The sequence below is a fragment of the Hemitrygon akajei genome, chromosome 8 (assembly GCF_048418815.1).
Source record: "Hemitrygon akajei chromosome 8, sHemAka1.3, whole genome shotgun sequence".
NCBI lineage: Eukaryota > Metazoa > Chordata > Chondrichthyes > Myliobatiformes > Dasyatidae > Hemitrygon > Hemitrygon akajei.
Window position 1 is genome coordinate 142164526 of NC_133131.1, and position 25167 is coordinate 142189692.

Genomic DNA, 25167 nt, shown 5'->3' on the forward strand with positions numbered 1-25167 from the left:
TCCAGCTGGTTTACCATGCCAGGGAAATTACAGATCTCTGATACATTTGTAGGTTGTTCCATGTTCCAAACTCTTGTTAGCTCATCTGAATCCAGCTGCACTCCCTCTGAGGATGTTTGGTGGCCTAAGAACTTCATATCCAACTTTACAAATTCACATTTCCTTTTGTTCAGAGTTATTCCAGCCTGTTTCAGTTCTTCCAGACAGTTTCCACTCTTTTGTTATGTTCCTCACTTGAGCCCCCAAAGATGAGTATATCGTGTACGTGGCAGCCTACTTCTAGTCACTCCAAAATTTGGTTCATCTTAACTGAAAGAGTTCAGGGACTGATGATTTGCCAAAATTCTTGAAGTCATAGTGTCCATATGGTGTGATAAAGGTTGTGAGCTTCTGTGACTCAGGAGCTGAATGGATCTGCCAGAACCCTGAGTTTGCATCTAGTTTGGTAAAAAAAACTTTGATCCATCTAGTATACCAAATCTGTGCTCAACAGAAGGTAGAATAAACTTCTCTTGCCTCACTGCATTATTCAATCTTGTTAGATCAACACTGATCTGCACTGTGCCATCTGGCTTGGTAACAGGAGCAACGTCCATACACCAGTCAGTAAGTCCACTTATTCTAGTTATGATGTCAAGGGCCTCAATTCTCTCAAGTTCAGCTTTGACTTTGTTCATCAATGAGACTTGTATATGTCTCATTGTGGTCAGAAAGTAGTATGTCATTCCCGGCCTCAGTTGGATAAAGTACAAACCTTTCATTACCCTTCGGCCTGTGAACAACTCTGGGTATGTCTGCCACAAAACATTGTTTATCAATCCAACCTTGCAATGAGATTCAGCTTCTCAATGGCATGTCATCCTAGCAATGAAGAGAAGAGATTCTGAACAACATAGTGTTATGAATGTACCACAGCTCTGAGGGGCCGAAGGGTGCGGGACCAGCCCCCTCCTGCCGGAAAATCGCAAGATCGCTATTAATTTGGGTCTTGGACCCAGGAAATGAGAGACAATGCAACGGATTTGACCATTGTTCTTAGAGGCACCTGTGTGAACTGCAACTCTATAGTACGTGCTAGCTATCAGGGACATGGACACCCTCGGGCAATGTGGTGTGGGGATGGTATCACCCTACCTTGATTGACATTTACAAATCTGCCAGCCATGATAAAACGGAGACTGCAGGAGGCGGTACTTCAGCGACGCACCAGACGGAGACACCATCGCTGATCGTTCCCGTAAGAACGGGAAGCTGTTCGGGAGCCACGTGTGATTTGGTTCCCCTAGCTAGGGAATCAAGTGGCTAATAACCCCGAAAAGGATTCCGAACTGACAACGGGGAACTCACGGTCCCGAACACGATTTGAGTTCAACAGGCTGGCACTTTTATTTTCTCTCTCCAACCCGTGAACACCCAGCGGTCCCTCAAACGGCTAAAAGCCTTCATGAACTGGTGAGACTTTTTATATTTCCATCGGACAATCATTTTACCCCTAGACAAACGATAGAGCTAATTCGAATTGTTGATTATTACTATACCCGTGCTTTAGATTGAGTATTGACGACGTATATTATCTGAATGTTTGTATTAACCTTACTTTTGTGCCCCTTTATAAATAAAAACGTTTAAAAATGGTACCATCAGACTTCAACGGATCTCTCTATCTTTGCTGGTAAGTGACCCAGTTATGGGGTTCATAACAATAGACATCCACTTTCAACTGTTCCTCATTTTTTTCTGGATGGAAGTAGTAAACATTCCTTTCACACTAAGTTTATATTTCCCTGGCCCCATGAGCACTTCCTTTGGTGGGTTTAGCGTAGGCCCTGTTTTCTTCACCGGTTTTGTAATCAGACATTTGGGGATGTCCATTTTGAACGCCACTACCTCATTTTGCAACTGAACTGTAGTACACCAGCCTTGTCTATTTGAATCTATTCCCCCAAGGAAAGCTCCCTCTTCATCTGAATCATGGTCTTCTTTGACTTGCTGAAGAAATGCTTTTGAGTGACACTGGATTTTATGAAGGCCCAACTCTATAGCATTGGTGGCATTTCATTTCTTTTGTTTTTCAGAGCTCTTTGACGTGGAATGGAGACTTGCCGCATCTCCTGCAGTTGGACATTTTACCTGCTCTTTGATTTGCTTGTCTGTTTTGTTTGAGCCGAGCTCAACTGTCACCTCTTTCTGTAGTCTTGCTGACTGCACCTTTTTTCTACCCTTCTCTTTGTACAGCTTCTAACTTTACCTCAGCATCGTTTCTGTGCCTGAGTTCTGCCTGTTGCTGATGAACATTCTCACTCTGCCTGACCATAGTAATAGCTTCCTCTAGTGAGAGGTTTGCCTGCAACTGAGGTTTCTCTGACAATTTGGTGTCTAGTAGCCTGACACAATTCCAGTCTCTAATGAGCTCATCTCTCAGATTTCCATAAGCACAGTTGTCTGTCTGGGCATACAATGCTGTGATGAAGTCATTTACACTTGAAGACCCTGAATGATTTTGTGGGGTTACACTCATCAACAACTGTTTTAATAGTCTGTATCAACCATGGTGTGTTCATTCAGATCCACAGATGAGTCCTTGAAAAGGGCCATGAAAACTGACTTGAAGCAATCACTTTGCTGCTCCTCTCGTCTGGCTCCTGTTTTCTGGAGTTGAACTTTGTCCTCTCATATGTCACATTTTGCTTTCCTGTCTTTGAATTTGTCCTGTACTATTTTGTATTCCTTTTTCTGAGCATCTGTCATTCCTAATCCGCCCATACAGTATATCGGTGTGTTTACTCGATGCTCTTCTGAAGCCTGAGAAAGATTACTTGTAAACCTAAATCTCTCAAATCATCTGAGCCATTTCTCATAGGCCCCTGTAAATTATTCCATGATTAGGCTCGGATTGTTGTTGGGCACTGCAGCTTGAAGGACCAAGAAGAGCTTATTCCCTACTGTCTCTCAATAAATTATTCCAACAGCCCAGTTGGCAGCAGGAGCAGGCCACAGCGACGAGGTTTCTCGCTGGTCACTGATGCTTGTTTAAAAGGAGAGCTTCATGGGCATTCCAATGGTCCAATCAACGACAGAAGCAGGCCACAGCGATGAGGTTTTTCGCGGGTTGGTGACGCTTGTTTAAAAGTACAGAAGGAACAAGTGGGAAAGCCATTATTGGGAGTAGTCCAGTGGTGAGAGTAGGAGTGCTTTGGCTCAAAGAAGGCTTTGGCTTGAAAGAGGCGTTGGCTCTGGGTAAGCTTCTGTTGAGTCTCTTTTTTTTCCTCTTACTGTATCTACTGTAGTAAATGGCTGTGGTGTGCTCTTCATGCCAGATGTTGGAGTCCTGGGAGACTCAGAGTCTCCCCAGGAAGTACATCTGTGTGAAATGCATCCAGCTGCAGCTCCTCAAAGATTAAGTTAGGGATTTGGAGCAGCAGCCTTCGGCTTGTACAGGAGAACGAGGAGATAATCAATCAGATTTACAGGGAAGTAGTCACCCCTAAGATGTACTCAATAATAAGTGTACTGCTTTGGATACTGTTGTGGGGGATGACCTCCCAGGGAAATGCCACGGAGACCGGGTTACTGGTATTGAGCATAAGTCCTTGGTGCAGAAGGGAAAGAAGGAAAAAAGGGGAGAGGTAGTGATAGGGGACTCAATATTTACAGGAACAGTCAGAAGATTCTGTGGATGTGAACAGGACACCTGAATGATATGTTGCCTCCCAGGTGCCAGGGTCAGGGACGTCTCGGATCGCGTCCACAACGTTTTGGAGAGGGAAGGAGAGCAGCCAGATGTCTTGGTACATATTGGTACCAATGAAATAGAAGGAAAAGCAAAGAGGTCCTGAAAAGAGAATTTAGAGAACTAGACAGAAAGCTGAGAAGCAGGACTTCCCAAATAGTAATTTCTGGATTGCCGTGCATGCCACGCACTGGTGAGGGTAGAAACAGGGTGATTTGGCAGATTAATGCATTGCTGAGAAGCTGGTGACAGGGCTTCAGGTTCTTGGATTATTGGTATCTCTTCTGGGGGTAGATATAACCTGTTCAAAACTGGTGGGGTGCTCTTGAACCTGAGGGGAACCAATATTCTGGCAGGCAGGTTTGGTAGAGCTGTTGGGGAGGGTTTAAACTAATTTGGCAGGGGGATGGGAACCAGAATGAAGGGAGTCGGGATAAGACAGATTGAAAAAAAGCAAGGATAGTGTTCAGTCAGACTGTCAGGAAGGGCAGACAGGTGATGGAATATCATTGCAGCCATCAAGAGGGAGTATCAGTGCTCTAGGGATGCAGAATCAAAAAGGGTAGCAAATACAATACTCTAAGTGTTATATCTCAGTGCACAGAGTATAAGAAATAAAGTGGATGATCTTGTTGCACTAATACAGATGGTCAGGTATGATGTTGTGGCCATCACTGATTGCTGGCTAAAGGATGATTGTAGTTGGAAGCTGAATGTCCAAGGTTACACGTTGTATCAGGGGGATAGGAAGGTAGGCAGAGGGGGTGGTGTGGCTCTGCTGGTAAAGAATGACATCAAATCAGGAGAAAGATGTGACATAGCATTGGAAGATTTTGTATCTTTGTGGGTTGAGCTAAGAAACTGCAAGGGTGAAAAGAAGTTTTATGGCAGTTATGTACAGGCCTCCCAACAGTAGCTGGAATGTGGTCCACAAATTACAACAGGAAATAGAAAAGGTGTGTCAAGGTGTGCAATGTTATGATAGGCATGGGAGATTTCAACATACAGATTGATTGGGAAACTCAGGTTGGAAATGGATCTCAAGAGAATGCTCTTGGTGAATGTCTATGAGATGGCTTTTTAGAACAGTTTGTTGATGAGCCTACTAGATCACAATATGATTGAGCTCAACTTGAAAACTAATAAGGAGAAAGTAAAGTCTGACATAGCAGTATTTCAGTGGAGTAAAGGAAATTACAGTGGTATGAGAGGGGAGTTGGCCAAAGTAAATTGGAAGGAGATGCTGGCAGGGATGACAGCAGAGCAACAATGGCATGAGTTTCTGGGAAAAATGAGGAAGGTGCAGGATAGATGTATTCCAAAAACAAAGTAATATCAAATAGCACTATAGTACAACCATGGCTGGCAAGGGACAAAAATTAATGGGAAAACAGGATTAGAAAGCTTTTAAAACCCTACAGATGGCAACTAAAAGAATCACTAGGAGAGAAAGATGAAATATGAATCAAGCTAGCAAACAGTATCAAAGCGAATAGTAAAAGCTTTCCCAATTATATAAAAAATAAAAGAGATATCGGACCACTAGAAAATGAAGCCAGAGAAATATTAGTGGGGGAAAAGGAGATGGCAGATGAACTAAATTTTGCATCCGTATTCACTGTGGAAGACACTAGCAGTGTGCCAGATGTTGTAGTGTGTAAGGGAATTGAAGTGAGTGCAGTTACTATTACAAGGGAGAAGGTGCACAAAAAACTGAAAGACCTAAGGGTATATAAGTCACCTGAACCAGATGAACTGAGGTAACACCTGAAAGAGGTAATGGTAGAGATTGTGGAGGCATTTCAAAAATCATTGGACTCTGGCATGGTGCCAGAGGAATGGAAAATTGCAAAAGTCACTCCACTCTTTAAGAAAGGAGGAAGGCAGCAAAAAGGAAATTATAAACCAATTAATCTGACCTCAGTGGTTGGAAAGATGTCAGTTATTAAGGATGAGGTTATGGAGTACTTGGTGACACAAGACAAGATAGGACAAAGTCAGCGTAGTTTCCTTAAGGGAAAATCTTGCCTGACGAATCTGTCGGAATTCTTTGAGGAGATTACTATTAAGACAGATAAAGGGATGCAGTGGACTTTCAGAAGGCCTTTGACAAGTGCCACACATGCGGCTGCTTGCCAAGTTAAGAGCCTATGGTATTACAGGAAAGTTACTAACATAGTTGGATCATTGGCTGATTGGAAGGAGGCAGCGAGTGGGAATAAAAAGATCCTTTTCTGGTTGGCTGTCAGTGACTAGTGGTGTTCTGCAGGGGTCAGTGTCAGGACCACCTTTTTTATGCTGTATATCAATGATTTAGATGATAGAATAGATAGCTTTGTTGCCAGTTTGCTAATGATACAAAAATTGGTGGAGGGGTACGTTCTGTTGAGGAAACAGGTAGGCTGCAGAAGGACTTAGATTAGAAGAACGGGCAAGGGAGTGACAAATGAAATACAATGTTAGAAAATGCATGGTCATGCACTTTTGTAGAAGACATAAATGTTCGGACTATTTTCTAAACAGGGAGAAAATCCAAAAATCTAAGATGCAGAGGGACTTGGGAGTCCTTGTACAGAACACCCTAAAGGTTAACCTGCAAGTAGAGTCAGTAGTGAGGAAGACAAATGGAATGTTAGCATTCATTTCAAGAATAAAAGAGTAGGGATGTGATACGGAGGCTTTATAAGGCACTGGTGAGGCTTCACCTTGAATATTGTGAACAGTTTTGGGCTCCTCATGTAAGAAAAGATGTACTGACATGGAGAGGATTCACAGGAGATTCACAAAGATGATTCAGAGAATGCAAGGGTTATATGAGGAACGTTCGATAGCACTGGGTCTGTACTCGCTGGAATTTAGAAGGATTAGAGGAAATCTCATTGACACCTTTCGAACATTGAAAAGCTTAGACAGAGTAGAAGTGGAAAAGATGTTTCCCATGGTGGGGGACGTCTAGGACAAAAAGGCACAGCCTCCGGATAGAGGGACATCTATTTAAAACAAAGATGTGGAGAAATGTCTTTAGCCAGAAGGTGGTGAATTTGTGGAATTTATTACCACAGGCAGCTGTGGAGGCCAGGTCATAGGGTGTATTTAAGGCAGAGCTTGATAGTTTCTTGATTGGATATGGCATCAACAGCTATGGGGAGAGGGCAGAGGAGTGGGGCTGAGGAGGGGGAAAAAGGATCAGCCATGATTCAGTGGTAGAGCAGACTAGGCAGGCCAAATGGCCTAATTCTGCTCTTATGTCTTAAGGTCTTATTATTACAATGTATCCACTTTTGGGTGCAGCTTGAAGGCATTGCCTTACAACCCTGGCCATTGCTCAGCTCAGCCTCGTGGTGCATACAGTCTAGCAAACCAGCTATTTTTTCATAGATCTATTTGAACAGAATCAGTGTTACTGTAAATTCTTTCTTGTTGGGTCTGTAGCACAAATTCATTGACAAACAACTACTTCTGACACCGTGTTGTGTTCATTATTGAGGGATAGTGCTGAGAGACACTCGGAGGCCAGCTTTGCAGGATATTCATCTGAACATTATTGATAACACTGCTTGTACCCCTTCCAGGTGGGAGCAGCTACCCAAGTGGCATAGGACTACTACTATTAACTACTACGACACTCCTGACCTTTTCTAATGCCAACATGTCTTTTCTTAGGTAAGAGCCCCAAAACTCCAAGTGGAGTCTGAACAATTCCTTATAAAGCCCCAGCATTACATCCTTGCTCTTATATTATAGTCTTTTCAAAATGACTGCTAACATTGTATTTGCCTTTCTTGCAACAGATTCAACCTGCAAGAAAATGTTTAGGGAGTCCTGCACAAGGACTTCTAAGTCCCTTTGCACCTCTGATTTTTGAATTTTCTTCCCTTTTAGAAAATCGTCTACGCCTTTATTCCTTCTACCAAAGTGCATGACCGTACACTGTATTCCATCTGACGCTTCTTTACCCATTCTCCCAATCTGTCTGCAGACTCCCAGCTTCTTCAGCTGTATCTGCCCCTCCACCTATCTTCATATCATTTGCAAACATGGCCACAAAGCCATCAATTCCCTCATCGAAACCATTGACATATAACATGTTGGCATCAGGAAGGAGATACAGAAACATGAAGACACACACTCAACAATTCAGAAACAGCTTCTTCTCCTCTGCTGTCCAGTTTCTGAATGGTCATTAAATCCATGAACACTACCTCACTACCTTTTTCATTTCATTTTTTTGCACTACTTATTTAATTATTTAATATATACATATATATACTTACAGTAATATAGTTTTTTCTCTATTATTATGTATTGCATTGTACTGCTGCCACAAAGTCAACAAATTTCACAACATACGCCAGTGATGTTAAACCTGATTTTCATTCAGGTTCTGAAAAGAAGCAGCCCCAATATTGAGGAACACCATTAGTCAGCAGCAGACAACCAGAATGGACCCCCTTTATTCGAATTCTTTGTCTCCTGCTGTCAGCCAATCTTCTATCCATACAAGACTCTTCCCTGTAATATATCGCGGTCTTCTATCTCCTTAAGCAGCCTCATGTGCAGCAGCTTGTCAAAAGGCCTTCTGAAAATCCAAGTAAATATATCAGGATCAGGTTTATTATCACCGGCATGTGTCATGAAATTTGTTAACTTAGCAGCAGCAGTTCAATGCAATATATAATATAAAAGAAAATAAATAAATTACAGTGTATGGATATTGAATAGATTAAAAATCATGCAAAAACAGAAATAATATATATGAAAAAAGTGAGGTAGTGTTCACGGGTTCCATGTCCATTTAGGAATCAGATGGCAGAGGGGAAGAAGCTGTTCTGAATCGCTGAGTGTGTGTCTTCAGACTTCTGTACCTCCTACCTGATGGTAACAATGAGCTAGGGCATGCCCTGGGTACTGGAGGTCCTTAATAATGGACACTACCTTTCTGAGACACTGCGCCTTGAAGATGTCCTGGGTACTTTCTAGGCTAGTACCCAAAATGAAGCCAAATTAATTTGCGTCTCTCTGCAGCTTTTTTCAGTCCTGTGCAGTAGTACCCCCCCCCCCCACCCATACTAGACAGTGATGCAGCCTGTCAGAATGTTCTCCATGGTACATCAATAGAAGTTTTTGAGTGTATTTTTTGACATAGCAAATCTCTTCAAGCTCCTAATGAAGTATAGTCCATGTCTTACCTTCTTTATAGCTGCATCAATATGTTGCGACCAGGTTAGGTCCTCAGAGATCTTGATACCCAGGAACTTGAAACTGCTCACTCTCTCCAATTCTGATCCCTCTTTGAGGATTGGTATGTGTTCCTTCATTTTACCCTTCCTGAAGTCCACAATCAGCTCTTCTGTTTTACTGACATTGAGTGCAAGGTTGTTGCTGCGACTCCACTCAACTAGTTGGTATATCTCGCTCCTGTGCGTCCTCTTGTCTCCATCTAAGATACTACCAACAATCATCAGCAAATTTACAGATGGTATTTGAGTCTAGCCACACAGTCACAGGTATAGAGAGAGTAGAGCAGTGGGCTAAGCACACACACCTAAGGTGCACCAGTGTTGATCATCAGCAAGGAGGAGATATTATCATCAATCCACACAGATTGTGATCTTCTGGTTAGGATGTTGAGAATCCATTGCAGAAGGAGGTACAGAGGCCCGGGTTCTGTAACTTATCAATCAGGATTGTGGGAATGATGGTGTTAAAAGCTCAGTTATAGTCGATGAACAGCATCCTAACATAGGTGCTTGTGTTGTCCAGGTGGTCTAAAGTCGAGTGGAGAGCCATTGAGATTGCGCCTGTTGTTGACCTATGGTGGCAACAGGCAAATTGCAGTTGGTCCAGGTCCCTGCTGAGGCAGGAGTTCAGTCTAGTCATGATCAGCCTCTCAAAGCATTTCATCACTGCCGATGTGAGTGCTACTGGGCAATAGTCATTAAGGCAGCTCACATTTTTCTTCTTAGGCACTGGTATAATTGTTGCCTTTTTAAAGCAAGTGGGAACTTCTGCCCATAGCAGTGAGAAGTTGAAAGTGTTCTCAAATACTCCCACCAGTTGGTTGGCACAAGTTTTCAGAGCCTTACTACGTACTCAGTCGGGGGTTTCCGCCTTGCGGAGGTTCACCCTCTTCAAAGACAGTCTAACCTCGGCCTCTGAGACAGAGGTCACAGGGTCACCGGGTGCAGCAGGGATCTTCACAGCTGTAGTAATATTCTCCCTTTCAAAGCAGGCAGAGAAGGCGTTGAGTTCATCTGGTACACGGACTACACCAGTCTGTTGGTCTGGTATGATCTCTACAGAAAGGCTCAGAAGTTGTGCATTCACACATCAAGGTATCTGTATGCACCCGCAAATGACATTCTATTGTTCTTGTGTTGTGAGCTGGAAGAATGTCTAAGGCTACAACAGGATAGAGATCACCTGGAAAGTTGGGTGGGGTGTTGGCAGATGAATTTTAATCCTGATATGTGCCAGGATTGAAGGAGTATTGTTATGGGGAGAGATTGGATGGGTTAAGTTTATTTTTCCTGGAGCAAAGGAGGCTAAATGTTGACCTAATACAAGTATATAAAATTGTAAAAGTCATAAAATCATACAGCACAGAAACAGGCCCTTCAGCACAACTCATCCATATCAATCAGGATATCTACCTAAGCTAGACCAATTTGTCCATATTTCATCTGTATCCCTTGAAACTTTTCCTATCCGTGTACCCCTCCAACTAGTCTTTTACTATAAAATTTGATGATGGAATTTTTATCTGGCCAAGATGGCACCAAGCTGTGATATTTGTTGATACCGTGGTTCAGGCTTAGTTGCTCTAATTTTTAGCTTTGCAGGGAAAGTTTTGAGGATAGCGCAGGGAGTTAGGGGACAGGTTAGGATTTGGGGACAGGGATGAGGAGGAGTTAGAGGCCACGGGATGTAAATGAAGAGTCTGGGTAGGAGCTATGTTCAGAGTCTAAGTTGGAGTCAAATATTTGTATAAAACACTTCAAAACTTTTCAGCTGCCACATACTTGGTAAACGTTTTTGTGAAGGTGGAGAGTTGGATACTGGACACCAACAGCATTATAAAGCTTTACAGGTTTCAACTGAATTAGTACTTTTTAATTACATTGTTATGAATGACTGATTTTATTGTCAGAAAAATCAATTTTTAATCCATTGTAATTAATCATTTACCACTCCAGGGATTACTAGGCAGCAAACAACCTGTTGTCACATGGCAGTAATTAAATATTTATTGTACTCTAATTTTAACTAGTTGCAAGTAAATCACATATCATTAGCTAAATACTCTTCACAAACTGCAGGCTGTAGGTAACTAACACAAATAGTGAACAGAATCAAATACTTTGCTGATGAATCTGGAGAGGTGGATGCTCTGTGATTCAGGAGGATTTGATATGAATACTGCAAATAGATGGAATTTTCCAATTGATTGAATAATAAGTGAAATCTAGGACAGCCTAAAGGTAAAAAAAAAACCTCAACTGGAACAAGAGAATATGGGGAAATTACAAACCAGTGGCTATCAATGAAATAAATGAGAAATGATCTCCCACTATCACACTGTTTTCTAACTTCAAGCCAATTAGCCAGCTCTGTCTGGATTCCTTCCTGAGCAGCCTACTGTATGTAATCTTATTAAAGGCCTTACTGTAGCCCAGTACAATACAGCTCAAATGCCATCTATAGTTATTGTTGGCAGAATTTCAGGTGGTGACAAGGAGATGTACAGGAGCGAGATTGAGCAGTTGGTTGAGTGGTGTCGCAACAACCACCTTGCACTCAACGTCAGTAAGACCAAGGAATTGATTGTGGACTTTAGGAAGGGGAAATCGAGGGAACACGGAGACCTCATTGAGTGATCAGCAATGGGAAGGTTGAACAGTTTCAGATTTCTGCATGTCAACATCTCTGACAATCTATCCTGGGCCCAACAACAAACATATTGATGCAATTCCAAAGAAGGCATGACATCAGCTATATTTCATTAGGAGTTTGAGGAGAATTGGTATGTCACTGAATCCACTGTCAAATTTCTGCAAACGTACAATGCATTCTAACTGTCTGGTATGCACAGGATCATAAAAAGCTGGAGAAAGTTGTAAGCTCAGCAAACTCCATCATAGAGCCTAGCTTCAAAAGGTGATGCCTCAAAAAGGCAGCATCCATCATTTAGAACCCCCATCACACAGTACACACCTTTTTCATTACTACCATCAAGGTGGTGGTACAGGAGCCCAAAGGCACACATTCAACATTTCAGGAACACCTCCTTCCCCTCCACAGTTAGATTTCTGAATGGACAATGAATCCATGAACACTCACTCACTATTTTTTCACTAGTTATTTTATAAATATATATTTATAAAGGCAGGTGATGGAGAAGGGATGCGCTCAGCCTGAAGATGTAGGGGAGAAGAAAGAAAAGGATAATAAATTTGAATGCATTGTTAGGGATGAAAAGAGAGGAGGAGGTGGAGAGTATCTTAAATGTATCTATTTTAATGCTAGGAGCATTGTAAGAAAGGTGGATGAGCTTAAAGCGTGGATTGATACCTGGAATTATGATGTTGTAGCTATTAGTGAAGCATGGTTGCAGGAAGGGTGTGATTGGCAAGTAAATATTCCTGGATTTAGTTGCTTCAGGTGTGATAGAGTAGGAGGGGCCAGAGGAGGAGGTGTTGCATTGCTTGTCCGAGAAAATCTTATGGCGGTGCTTTGGAAGGATAGATTAGAGAGCTCCTCTAGGGAGGCTATTTGGGTGGAATTGAGGAATGGGAAAGGTGTAGTAACACTGATAGGAGTGTTTTATAGGCCACCTAATGGGGAGCGTGAGTTGGAAGAGCAAATCTGTAAGGAGGTAGCAGATATTTGTAGTAAACACAAGGTGGTGATTGTGGGAGATTTTAATTTTCCACACATAGACTGGGAAGCTCATTCTGTAAAAGGGCTGGATGATTTAGAGTTTGTGAAATGTGTGCAGGATAGTTTTTTGCAACAATACATAGAAGTACCAACTAGAGATGGGGCAGTGTTGGATCTCCTGTTAGGGAATGCGATAGGTCAGCTGACAGATGTATGTGTTGGGGAGCACTTTGGGTCCAGTGATCACAATAGCATTAGCTTCAATATAATTATGGAGAAGGACAGGACTGGACCTAGTGTTGAGATTTTTGATTGGAGAAAGGCTAACTTTGAGGAGATGCACAGGGATTTAGAGAGAGTGGATTGGGTCACGTTGTTTTATGGGAAGGATGTAATAGAGAAATGGAGGTCATTTAAGGGTGAAATTATGAGGGTACAGAATCTTTATGTTCCTGTTAGGTTGAAAGGAAAGGTTAAAGGTTTGAAAGTGCCATGGTTTTCAAGGGATATTAGAAACTTGGTTCGGAAAAAGAGGGATGTCTACAATAGATATAGGCAGCATGGAGTAAAGGAATTGCTCGAGGAATATAAAGAATGTAAAAGGAATCTTAAGAGATTAGAAAAGCTAAAAGAAGTTACGAGTTTGGTTTGGCAAATAAGGTGGAAGTAAATCTGAAAGGTTTCTACAGTTATATTAAAAGCAAGAGGATAGTGAGGGATAAAATTGGTCCCTTAGAGAATCAGGGTGGTCAGCTATGTGTGGAGCCGAGGGAGATGGGAGAGATTTTGAACGATTTATTCTCTTCGGTATTCACTAAGGAGAAGGATATTGAATGGTGTAAGGTGTGGGAAACAAGTAAGGAAGTTATGGAACCTATGACAATTAAAGAGGTGGAAGTACTGGCGCTTTTAAGAAATTTAAAAGTGGATAAATCTCCGGGTCCTGACAGGATATTCCCCAGGACCTTGAGGGAAGTTTGTGTAGAGATAGCAGGAGCTCTGACGGAGATCTTTCAGATGTCATTAGAAACGGGGATTGTGCCGGAGGATTGGCGTATTGCTCATGTGGTTCCATTGTTTAAAAAGGGTTCTAGAAGTAAGCCTGGCAATTATAGACCTGTCAGTTTGACATCAGTGGTGGGTAAATTAATGGAAAGTATTCTTAGAGATAGTATTTATAGTTATCTGGATAGACAGGATCTGATTAGGAGTAGCCAGCGTGGATTTGTGTGTGGAAAGTCATGTTTGACAAACCTTATTGAATTTTTTGAAGTAGTTACGAGGAATGTTGACGAGGGTAAGGCAGTGGATGTAGTCTATATGGACTTCAGCAAGGCCTTTGACAAAGTTCCACATGGAAGGTTAGTTAAGAAGGTTCAGTCGTTAGGTATTAATGCTGGAGTAATAAAATGGATTCAACAGTGGCTAGATGGGAGATGCCAGAGAGTAGTGGTGGATAATTGTTTATCGGGATGGAGGCCGGTGACTAGCGGGGTGCCTCAGGGATCTGTTTTGGGCCCAATGTTGTTTGTAATATACATAAATGATCTGGATGATGGGGTGGTAAATTGGATTAGTAAGTATGCCGATGATACTAAGGTAGGAGGTGTTGTGGATAATGAGGTGGGTTTTCAAAGTTTGCAGGGAGATTTATGCCGGTTAGCAGAATGGGCTGAAATTTGGCAGATGGAGTTTAATGCTGAGAAGTGTGAGGTTCTACATTTTGGCAGGAATAATCCAAATAGAACATACAGGGTAAATGGTAGGGCATTGAGGAATGCAGTGGAACAGAGAGATCTAGGAATAACAGTGCATAGTTCCCTGAAGGTGGAGTCTCATGTAGATAGGGTGGTGAAGAAGGCTTTTGGAACGCTGGCCTTTATAAATCAGAGCATTGAGTACAGAAGTTGGGATGTAATGTTAAAATTGTACAAGGCATTGATAAGGCCAAATTTGGAATATTGTGTACAGTTCTGGTCACCGAATTATAGGAAAGATATCAATAAATTAGAGAGAGTGCAGAGACGATTTACTAGGATGTTACCTGGGTTTCAGCACTTAAGTTACAGAGAAAGGTTGAACAAGTTAGGTCTCTATTCATTGGAGCGTAGAAGGTTGAGGGGGGATTTGATCGAGGTATTTAAAATTTTGAGAGGGATAGATAGAGTTGACGTGAATAGGCTGTTTCCATTGAGAGTAGGGGAGATTCAAACGAGAGGACATGATTTGAGAGTTAGGGGGCAAAAGTTTAAGGGAAACACGAGGGGGTATTTCTTTACTCAGAGAGTGATAGCTGTGTGGAATGAGCTTCCTGTAGAAGTAGTATAGGCCAGTTCAGTTGTGTCATTTAAGGTAAAATTGGATAGGTATATGGACAGGAAAGGAGTGGAGGGTTATGGGCTGAGTGCGGGTAGATGGGACTAGGTGAGATTAAGAGTTCGGCACGGACTAGGAGGGCCGGAATGGCCTGTTTCCATGCTGTGATTGTTATATGGTTATATATATGCTACTTATTGTAAGTAAGTTTATTATATATTGCAGTGTACTGCTGCCCCAAAATAAACTTTACGACATGTGCTAGTGATATTAAACCTGATTTTGATTAGGGTTGAAAAGGATAATCAGCCATGATGGAATGATGGAACCGACTCTATGGCCTAATTCTGTCTCTATTTGTTACTAGTAAATAAAAATGATCAAAAATAGCAACAACTGCTTCAAAAATGGACAGGTAAGTATCTGTAATCCTCATTTGATGTTCTCAGTGCACTACAAGATTTTTATCCTAGCAACCAAATTTATCTTCTACTGAATGCATATGATCTTTCAAATGTCAGACAAAGTTACCATGTCTCTACATGAAATGCCATGTCCCATTTCCATTAATCAATCTCTACGTCTATGATAAACTAAGTCTAAAATTCAGTCACCTCCATATTCCAGTTTCAAAATAAACCATCTCTCCAAGATTCTTTCAGTTTACTTTCTAAAATCAGAATCAGGTTTAATATCCCAAGTATATGTCATGAAATTTGTTAACTTGCAGCAGCAGTACAATGCAATACATGATAATACAGTATAGAAAAAACTAAATTATAGATTAAATAGTTAAATAATTAGTGCAAAAACAGAAGTAAAAATAGTTATGTTCATGGGTTCAATGTCCATTCAGAAATCTGATGGTAGAGGGGAAGAAGATGACACAAAGTTTGGGGGTGTTGTGGATAGTCTGGAGGGCTGTCAGAGGTTACAGTGGGACATTGATAGGATGCAAAACTGGGCTGAGAAGTGGCAAATGGTGTTCAACCCAGTTAAGTGTGAGTTGGTTCATTTTGGTAGGTCAAATATGATGGCAGAATATAGTATTAATGGTAAGACTCTTGGCAGCATGGAGAATCAGAGGGATCTTGGGGATCGAGTCTATAGGGCACTCAAAGTTGCTGCGCAGAGTGACTCTGTAGTTAAGGTGGCATATGGTGCATTGGCCTTCATCAATTGTGGGATTGAGTTTAAGAGCCTAGAGGTAATGTTACAGCTATCTAGGACCCTGGTCAGACCCCACTTGGAGTACTGTGCTCAGATCTGGTCACCTCACTACAGGAAGGACGTGGAAACTATAGAAAGGATGCAGAGATTTACAAGAATGTTGCCTTGATTGGGGAGCATGCTTTATGAGAATAAGTTGAGTGAACTTGGCCTTTTCTCCTTGGAGCAGCAGAGGATGAGAGGTGACCTGATTAGAGGTGTATAAAATGATGAGAAGCATTGATCGTGTAGATAGTCAGAGGCTTTTCCCCCAGGTCTTACAAATAGCTTACACAAGAGGGCACAGTTTTTTAAGGTGCTTGGAAGTAGCTACAGAGGAGATGTCAGGGGTAAGTTGTTTTTTTTTTAAACGCAGAGTGGTGAATGCGTGGAATGAGCTGCTGGCGACGTTGGAGGAGGTGGATATGATACATGGAGCTTAGAAAAATAGAGGGCTATGGGTAACCATAGGTAAATTCTAAAGTACGTACATGTTCAGCACAGCATTGTGCCTGTATTGTGCTGTAGGTTTTCTGTGTTTTTATGATAAACTTTGAAGCAGAAATTGTGGAAAACTTGTAGGAAGGGTTGAATTGGTGCTTCCAGTCTTAAAGTGTATAAACAAGAAAATTAAAACATCAGTTTTCAGCCTCTTTAGTACAAATTAATTTCCAAATATCGATACTCAGCATGTTTTTTTCTAATTTTCAGCAATTTCCCTTTTAGATATTGAAGGTTGATGTCTGTCCAGTGATGTTTATCTGCAGTCTCCCAATACCATGTATTCTAAACAGATTTACAGTGAAGTACAGATTCTTATATGGTCATTAGAGAACTGTTGCAAAATTTGCTCTAGCACCATTAATTGAAAGGAAAATCCTTATTGAAGTTTTGATGTATCACAAATCCAGTTAATCATTTTTTTTTTAAAGATAACCTTTCCTCCGTGGTGTTGTGCCATTTCTCAACTGATCTACAAAGCAAATGTTGAAAGTAAAACCAACCTAATAGAACCATACAACATCACAGCACAGAAACAGGCCCTTCGGCCCTTCTTGACTGTACCAAACAATTTTTCTGCCTAGTCCACTGACCTGCACCTGGACCATATCCCTCCATACACCTCTCATCCATGTACCTGTCCAAGTTTTTCTTAAATGTTAAAAGTGAGCCCGCACGTACCACTTCATCTGGCAGCTCATTCCACACTCCCACCACTCTCTGTGTGAAGAAGCCCCCCCTCCTAATGTTCCCTTTAAACTTTTCCCCCTTCACCCTTAACCCATGTCCTCTGGTTTTTTGCTCCCCTAGCCTCAGTGGAAAAAGCCTGCTTGCATTCACTCTATCTATACCCATCTTAATTTTATATACCTCTATCAAATCTCCGCTCATTCTTCTACGCTCCAGGGAATAAAGTCCTAACCTATTCAGCATTTCTCTGTAACTCAGTTTCTCAAGGCCCAGCAACATCCTTGTAAACCTTCTCTGCACTCTTTCAACCTTATTAATATCCTTCCTGTAAATTGGTGACCAAAACTGCACACAATACTCCAAATTCGGCCTCACCAATGCCTTATACAACCTCACTATAACATTACAACTCCTATACTCAATACTTTGATTTACAAAGGCCAATGTACCAAAAGCTCTCTTTACGACCCTATCTACCTGTGATGCCACTTTTAGGGAATTATGTATCTGTATTCCCAGATCCCTCTGTTCTACTGCACTCCTCAGTGCCCTACCATTTACCTTGTATGTTCTACCTTGGTTTGTCCTTCCAAAGTGCAATACCTCACACTTGTCTGCATTAAACTTCATCTGCCATTTGTCAGTCCATTTTTCCAGCTGGACCAAATTCCTCTGCAATCTTTGAAAACCTTCCTCATTGTCCAGTACACCTCCAATCTTTGTATCATCAGCAAATTTGCTAATCCAATTTACCACATTATCATCCAGATCATTGATATAGATGACAAATAGCAATGGAACCAGCACTGATCCCTGTGGCACACCACTAGTCACAGGCCTCCATTCAGAGAAGCAATCCTCCACTACCACTCTCTGGCTTCTCCTATTGAGCCAATGTCTAATCCAATTTACTACCTCTCCATGTATACCTAGCGACTGAATCTTCCTAACTAACCTCCAATGCAGGACCTTATCAAAGGCCTTACTGAAGTCCATGTAGACAACATCCACTGCCTTCCCTTCATCCACTTTCCTGGTAACCGCTCAAAAAACTCTTAATAGATTGGTTAAACATGACCTACCACACACAAAGCCATGTTGATTCTAATAAGTTCCTGTCTATCCAAATACTTGTAGATCCCATCTCTTAGTACTCCTTTCAATAATTTACCTACTACTGATGTCAAACTTACCAGCCTATAATTTCCTGGATTACTTTTAGAGCCTTTTTTTAAACAACGGAACAACATGAGCTATCCTCCAATCCTCCGGCACCTCACTTGTAGATACCGACATTTTAAATATATCTGCTAGGGCCCCTGCAACTTCAATACTAGTCTCCTTCAAGGTCCGAGGGAATACCCTGTCAGGTCCCGGGGATTTATCTATTCTGATTTGCTTCAAGATAGCAAGCATCTCCTCCTCTTCAATCTGTATAGGTTCCATGACCTCATTACTTGTTTGCCTTATTTCCGTAGACTCCATGCCAGTTTCCTTAGTAAATACAGATGCAAAAAAAAAACATGTAAGATCTCCCCCATTTCTTTTGGTTCCATACATAGCCGACCACTCTGATCTTCAAGAGGACCAATGTTATCCCTAATATCCTTTTGCTCTTAATATACCTGTAGAAGTTCTTAGGATTATCCTTCACCTTGACTGCCAAAGCAACCTCATGTCTTCTTTTAGCCCTCCTGATTTCTTTCTTAAGTATTTTTTTTGCACTTTTTATACTTCAAGTACCTTATTTGTTCCCTGTTGCCTATACATCTCTCTCTTCTTCTTTATCAGAGTTCCAATATACCTTGAGAACCAAGGTTCCTTATTCACTTTGGCTTTAATCCTGACAGGAACATACAAACTCTGCACTCTCAAAATTTCTCCTTTGAAGGCCTCCCACTTACCAGTCCTATCTTTGTCAGCGAACCTGTCCCAATCCACACTTTTTAGAACCTTTCTCATTTCTTCAAATTTGGCCTTTTTCCAGTTTAGAACCTCAACCCAAGGACCAGATCTATCTTTTTCCATGATCAAGTTGAAACTAATGGTGTTATGATCACTGGAACCAAAGTGTTCCCCTGCACACACTTCCGTCACCTGTCCTAACTCGTTTCCTAATAGGTGATCTAATATTACATCCTCTCTAGTTAGTACCTCTATATATTGATTTAGAAAACTTTCCTGGACACATTTTACAAACTCTAACCCATCTAGACCTTTAACAGTATGTGAGTCCCAATCAATACATGGAAAATTAAAATCCCCTACTATCATAACTTTGTTTCCTGCAGTTTGTCTGCTATCTCTCTGCAGATTTGCTCCTCCAATTCTCGTGACAATTGGTTAGTCTTTAATACACCCCCATTAATGTGGTCATACCTTTCCTATTTCTCAGCTCCACCCATATGGCCTCAGTAGAAAAGCCCTCTAATCTGTCCTGCTTGAGCACCGATGTAACATTTTCCCTGACTAGCAATGCCACCCCTCCACCCTTCATCCCTCTGTCTCTATCACGTCTGAAACATCTAAACCCTGGAACATTAAGCTGCCAGTCCTGCCCCTCCTGTAGCCAAGTTTCACTAATGGTTATAATGTCATTATTCCATGTGTCAATCCACACCCTCAGCTCGTCTGCCTTCCCCACAATACTCATCGCACTGAAATAGACACACCTCTGAAGATTACCACCACACACAAATCTTCTATTTGTGACTTTGCATGAACTTTTAACATCATTTTTCACCCCCGCTCCACTATCTGCTCTGTCACTCTGGTTTCCATCCCCCTGCAAATCTAGTTTAAACCCTCCCCAATAACACTAACAAACCTCCCTGCAAGGATATTGGTCCCCCTGTAGTTCAGGTGTAACCCGTCTCTCTTGTACAGGTCCCACCTGCCGCAGAAGAGGTAAAAAAAAAATCACAAAACAGTCTCACCAACAAGTTGGCTGTGGACTGCAGATTTTCAAAATCAAATTTGCTATCACTGACTTATAAGTTGTGAAATCTACTGTTTTGCTTCAGCATTACAGTGCACAGATAAAATAACTCTAAATGACAAAAATAAAGTTCAAAAAAGGAGCAATGAGGTAATGTGCATGGAGCATTCAGAAATACTTTGTGGGAAGGGAAGAAATAGTTCTGAATCATTGAGTGACTGTCGTCAGGCTCTTTTATCTACTCCACAATAGTATTAATGAAAAGAAGACATGCCCTATATGGTGAGATGCCCTAGATGGTTGTGGATACATAAGACTGCAGCTGCTAGAATCTGGAGCACAATCTGCTGGAAGAGCTCAGGTCAAGTAGTACCTGTGGGATGGGGTGGGATGGAGAGGAGAGGAATTATTGATGCATCAAGTCAAGCTCATCCGGCAGACTGTTTGTAGCAACAGGATGTGGATGATTTTTTTTTGGGAGCAGTGTGCCAGACAAAAAGGTCAGAAAATAAATGAAGACAGGACAAAATACAATTCTATTCAAAAGCCAGATCAAACAAACATGCTCAGCAAGATCTGTGCTTTTCCACAGTCACCTGTTATACTACATTTATTAGGTGGAGGACATGTTTATGCCATAAATATAATTCAATATCATGATATCAGTGTAATCACAAAAGCACCAACTATGGTTGGAACTTTAATTTGTGAACAGTTGAGCTTAACTCGCGCTGGACTCTTCATTAACTGAGCTTAACTTTTTCCTATATATACACATAGTACCTTCAGTCATTTTATACACTTGGTTAGCCAAATTGATCAGTTATATATAGTTCACATTACTCTTGTGGTACTCAATCAACAGTTACCTTTTTATTTTAATCACCAAAGTAGGGAAAGGGCAAATTGGAAAAAAAATGAAATTTAAAAAAAAGACTCAAAGGTTCATTGAATTCCCAGACAAAAGTCATATTTATTTAAACACAAATACATTTACAGCATGCAGTCAGTCAAAACTAAATGATGGCTTAACCAAAACAGAATTTTATGTGCCTTCTGCTGTCCGACTTCTTCTGCACCATATTCCACAGGCAGATTATCTTAGTGTCATCTCATGTCAAATTTAGAATTACTACAGTAATTTCTTTAGCATTGTTTAAATAATGCAAATAATTTAGTTGATCACCATGAATAAATACTAAGTTTTTATTCAAATGGTTTTAAAGCATAAACTCGATTATTTCTTGAAGATGTGAGGAACAAGCTTACAATAAGCACTTGAAGAGTACACTGCAATGCAATCAGGACAGCGAGGCATTTACTATTCAATAATAAATTTGTATTCAACACCCAGCTAACAGCCCCGTCCAGAAGATTTGCAATGGTAACTTTGATACAGATGTCACAAATTGGAAATTTGCAAAGTATGCAATATTGAAAAATTGACCCTTAAACTAGTTATTTCTTCGGCAGTGACTGCACCTAGCAACCAATTCTGAGTGTTAGATCTAATATACAGATTCTCTTATCTGCAAAAAAAAAAAGCCATACATAAATATGCAAAATCAAAACATTTACAATATTGGTGAGACAAAATTACAAAAAAGTGTTAAGTTCTGTCTTGGACAACGTGTGTAGCCTTATTCTGGTCTAAATACTTCTAATTACAAAAGAACATGGTGATACCGTTCTTAGGAATAAAAATAATTAAATTTAAAGATGTTTATCTTAAATACAACTCTCAAGTTTTTGACTGAGCTGATTAGCATTTAGAATGTCAAATACCCATGGATTAAGTCTACAACAAAAAGCCCCCAAATTAAACTGATCTTCACCACTGCTTGAAACATGTTAGCACTGTGTTTACTTCACATTGCTTTACTGGCTGATTTGTTAGTCAGCCTCCAGCAACTGTAAACTGTAAACAAATGCTAGAAAATTATGAGGCAAAAATACAGTACAGTGCCAAAAATAATAATCACCATGTTTTTAAAAAGATGCATCATGGGTCTTGGTTTAGTCATTTAAGCTGCACTCTTCTCCAAACTGACAACTTAACAGGTGAATTTTCATTTGCATACAAATGAAATTTAAGCATCCAACAGTCAAGGCATGAACACTGACAAAGCGTAATCCATTGAGTTTAGGATAAACAGCCTTTTACCCAAGAAGTTGTATACAATATCCTAACACAAACCTAAATGAATTTGCAAAGAGACCTGTATATTTGTGAAATTACAAATATTACATGTGGGATTGAAGCACTTTTTAAAAATGTACCATTTTAAGATACACCTAAAATTTATACTTGGTTGAGAATATTTGGGGACATTTCTGTGAGGTTGCGTAGTTTACCTCATTGCTTTCTCATTTATTCCAATTGATTCACAGCAATGCAACTTTGTGCATCATTTAAATTGTTTGTTCCTTTTTGATTTGGGTTATTTTATTTTGCAAATATCTTAACTGCACAAGCAAAATGGTAAAAATTGAGTTACTTATGTAAAAAATGATTTGTTTATTGGCTTAGACTGTTTAGAGTCAACATAAGCATTTCATGCCATTAGAGTTTATCATAGTATTAATGTTTAGTACTTACCTACAAAGAACTAATTACAGTAAAACGTTTCCCATTTGTGACTCCTTTCTACATGCTGCATGTTAATGGCTACCTTACCGTCGTGTATGGTAATCAATAGCATGTACCAAGCATTTTTTTTTAAATTAGGTAAGAGCAAAATGTTTAAACACTGGAAAAAAGATTAACAAGTGCCATTCATTTAAAAAAAATTGTACTTCAACTGAAACCGATTTTGCAACCAGAACAAGTGCAAATTCTTAACTCAAAAGCTCTTTTTTATGTTGTTTTATTATATAGCAAGCCCAGTGGTGACTGTTAGTTCATCATTAATTAGAAGAATCTGGACAGGAGATGCAGCTGCAAGTTCCTTCCATTTCTAAATTTAATGCCTTTTAACTTTTTCTGTTTACATTTATGGTCAGCAATACATTTTCAGCACAGTTTAATCTGTTCTTTCCAAAACCTTAGCCAATGCAATGACTATGTTAAACAACCTCTTCAAAACTTCCCAGTATTTTATTAGCAGCTTTTTTCCCTGTATGATCCTAGCTCCTTGCTCTAACCACAGTCAAAAATGCACCTTCAGTATTCAAATTGTACTACTCCTCTTCATCTTAAACCAAAATAAAAATCCCATTTCAAGAAAAAACTTCAAGTACTGTCTTAATTTACACAAGAATTATAGCTGGGTTACTCCAAATATTTTTCCCCACTGTAAAACAAGCTTATCAAATCTACTTGGCGACATTGTTTCACAAGTCCTAAAACAATGAAATGTACACAAATTAGGCTTCAATGCTTTTGCTAAAGTTTTCCTGCAACAACGTACATTCAACTTGGCACAGTGCAGACTAAATTTAAGACATGAATGACAATGTACTGTGCAATGAAGCTACACATTAAATCACATGTAGTATTTGCAAGATGCCTACATTGCACTCTTATTTTGCAAGGATGTAGCTGTACAGGCCAGTTTTTATTTCCAATTTTTCCAAAAATAATCCTGTCAAAAGTCTAAGTTGCAGAGTTCACACTGCCTTGGAATGATGGGGTTTTTGGATGACATCTACTTCTCCTTGATTATGTTGTTGCTTTAGCAGCTGGAAAATACAAGCAATAGCATACAAAAATTAGGCATTAACCAATCCAGGTAAAAGCTGATTAGTTGAGACAAATACCTGTACTAGGTTGCAATACTTTGAAGAACCTCATAAAATGGCATGTTTATGCACTAAATAGCCAAGGGCAGAACATGAGCAACAGATTATTTTTTTTAAAAATCTAAGAATTTAATTAGCGATTCTTCTTTTAAGGTGATGCACTTTGGATGCAAGGAGAGTTGGAGGGGCCAGGTTTAACTTCCCTGGAATGAAAGAGTTAGAGGGGATGTGACTGAGATGTATAAAATTATAAGAGGTATAGATAGGGTAGACTGCAGGAATCTTTTCCCCTTATCAGAGATGAATGGAACTAGAGGATGGATTTAGGGAAAATAATAATAGATTCAGAGATGATCAGAGAGAAACCTTTTTCACCTAGAGAATGCTGAGTACCTGGAATGCAAAGCCGGAGTGTGGTGGAAGCAGAATCCCTGACCTTGTTTAAGAGGGGTCTAGACGAACATTTGAACCATCTAGGCACTGAAGCTAAGGGACAAGCTACAGAAGATAGGATTGATCTGGATGGCTGCCCACTAGCCGGCGTGGATGTGATAGACCATTTTCATACTGTAATTTCAAGGATTTTTAACATTTGCTGAAAAGTTAACTGCATAATATTATGCTGACAATGTTGAAGCTAAATTTAAAGAATGACTAAAAAATGTTCATTTGTCATTAAGTGATGTGGCACTTCAGAAGGATGAACATCTTTTTTTGTTGAATGATGAGTGCTGGTCAATAATTTACAAAATTTTCTAACTCTCCCACCCCCCCCACATGAAAAAGCAAAATACTATCATAAAAGCTAGACATTTTTCTATATTAAGGAAAATGGATTACACTGGCAGAAAGCATCAAGATCAATATGAGTATGGCACCACAAAAATAACTGACAATGATCTTTTCTTTAAAAAGGTAGATAAAGTTTGAGCAGTCAGCTCACTTTTTTTTAAAAAAAGGATTTTAATCTGCAACACTAACTACCCTGATGGCTTCCAATCAAAATTTCAGATAATTGGAGGATTATCCATGCTCATCTTTCCAAACAGAGCAGTTTCCTGGTTTCCTGCTTTCCCATGCAGTTAAAATGGGTACTTGTTTCAAAATGGCATCATTACTAATATTAAAGGGTGCAGAGGAGATTTACAAGGATGTTGCCTGG

General features: G+C 40.3%; 1 protein-coding gene and 1 long non-coding RNA gene across 2 annotated transcripts in view; one reads left to right on the top strand and one right to left on the bottom strand.

Moving 5' to 3' along the window:
- The window catches only part of LOC140732320 (uncharacterized), a 51655-nt gene that overhangs the window by 25144 nt on the left and 1344 nt on the right, over positions 1-25167 (top strand). The window contains exon 2 of the long non-coding RNA XR_012100043.1: positions 7303-7393. This is a non-coding gene — a long non-coding RNA (uncharacterized lncRNA). The remainder of the gene's footprint in view (positions 1-7302; positions 7394-25167) is intronic.
- Positions 21218-25167, bottom strand: part of LOC140732318 (kinesin-1 heavy chain) — an 85835-nt gene continuing 81885 nt past the window's right edge. The window contains exon 27 of the mRNA XM_073054789.1: positions 21218-23945. Coding sequence (XP_072910890.1) covers positions 23926-23945 — 20 coding nt within the window. The 3' untranslated portion in view covers positions 21218-23925. The remainder of the gene's footprint in view (positions 23946-25167) is intronic.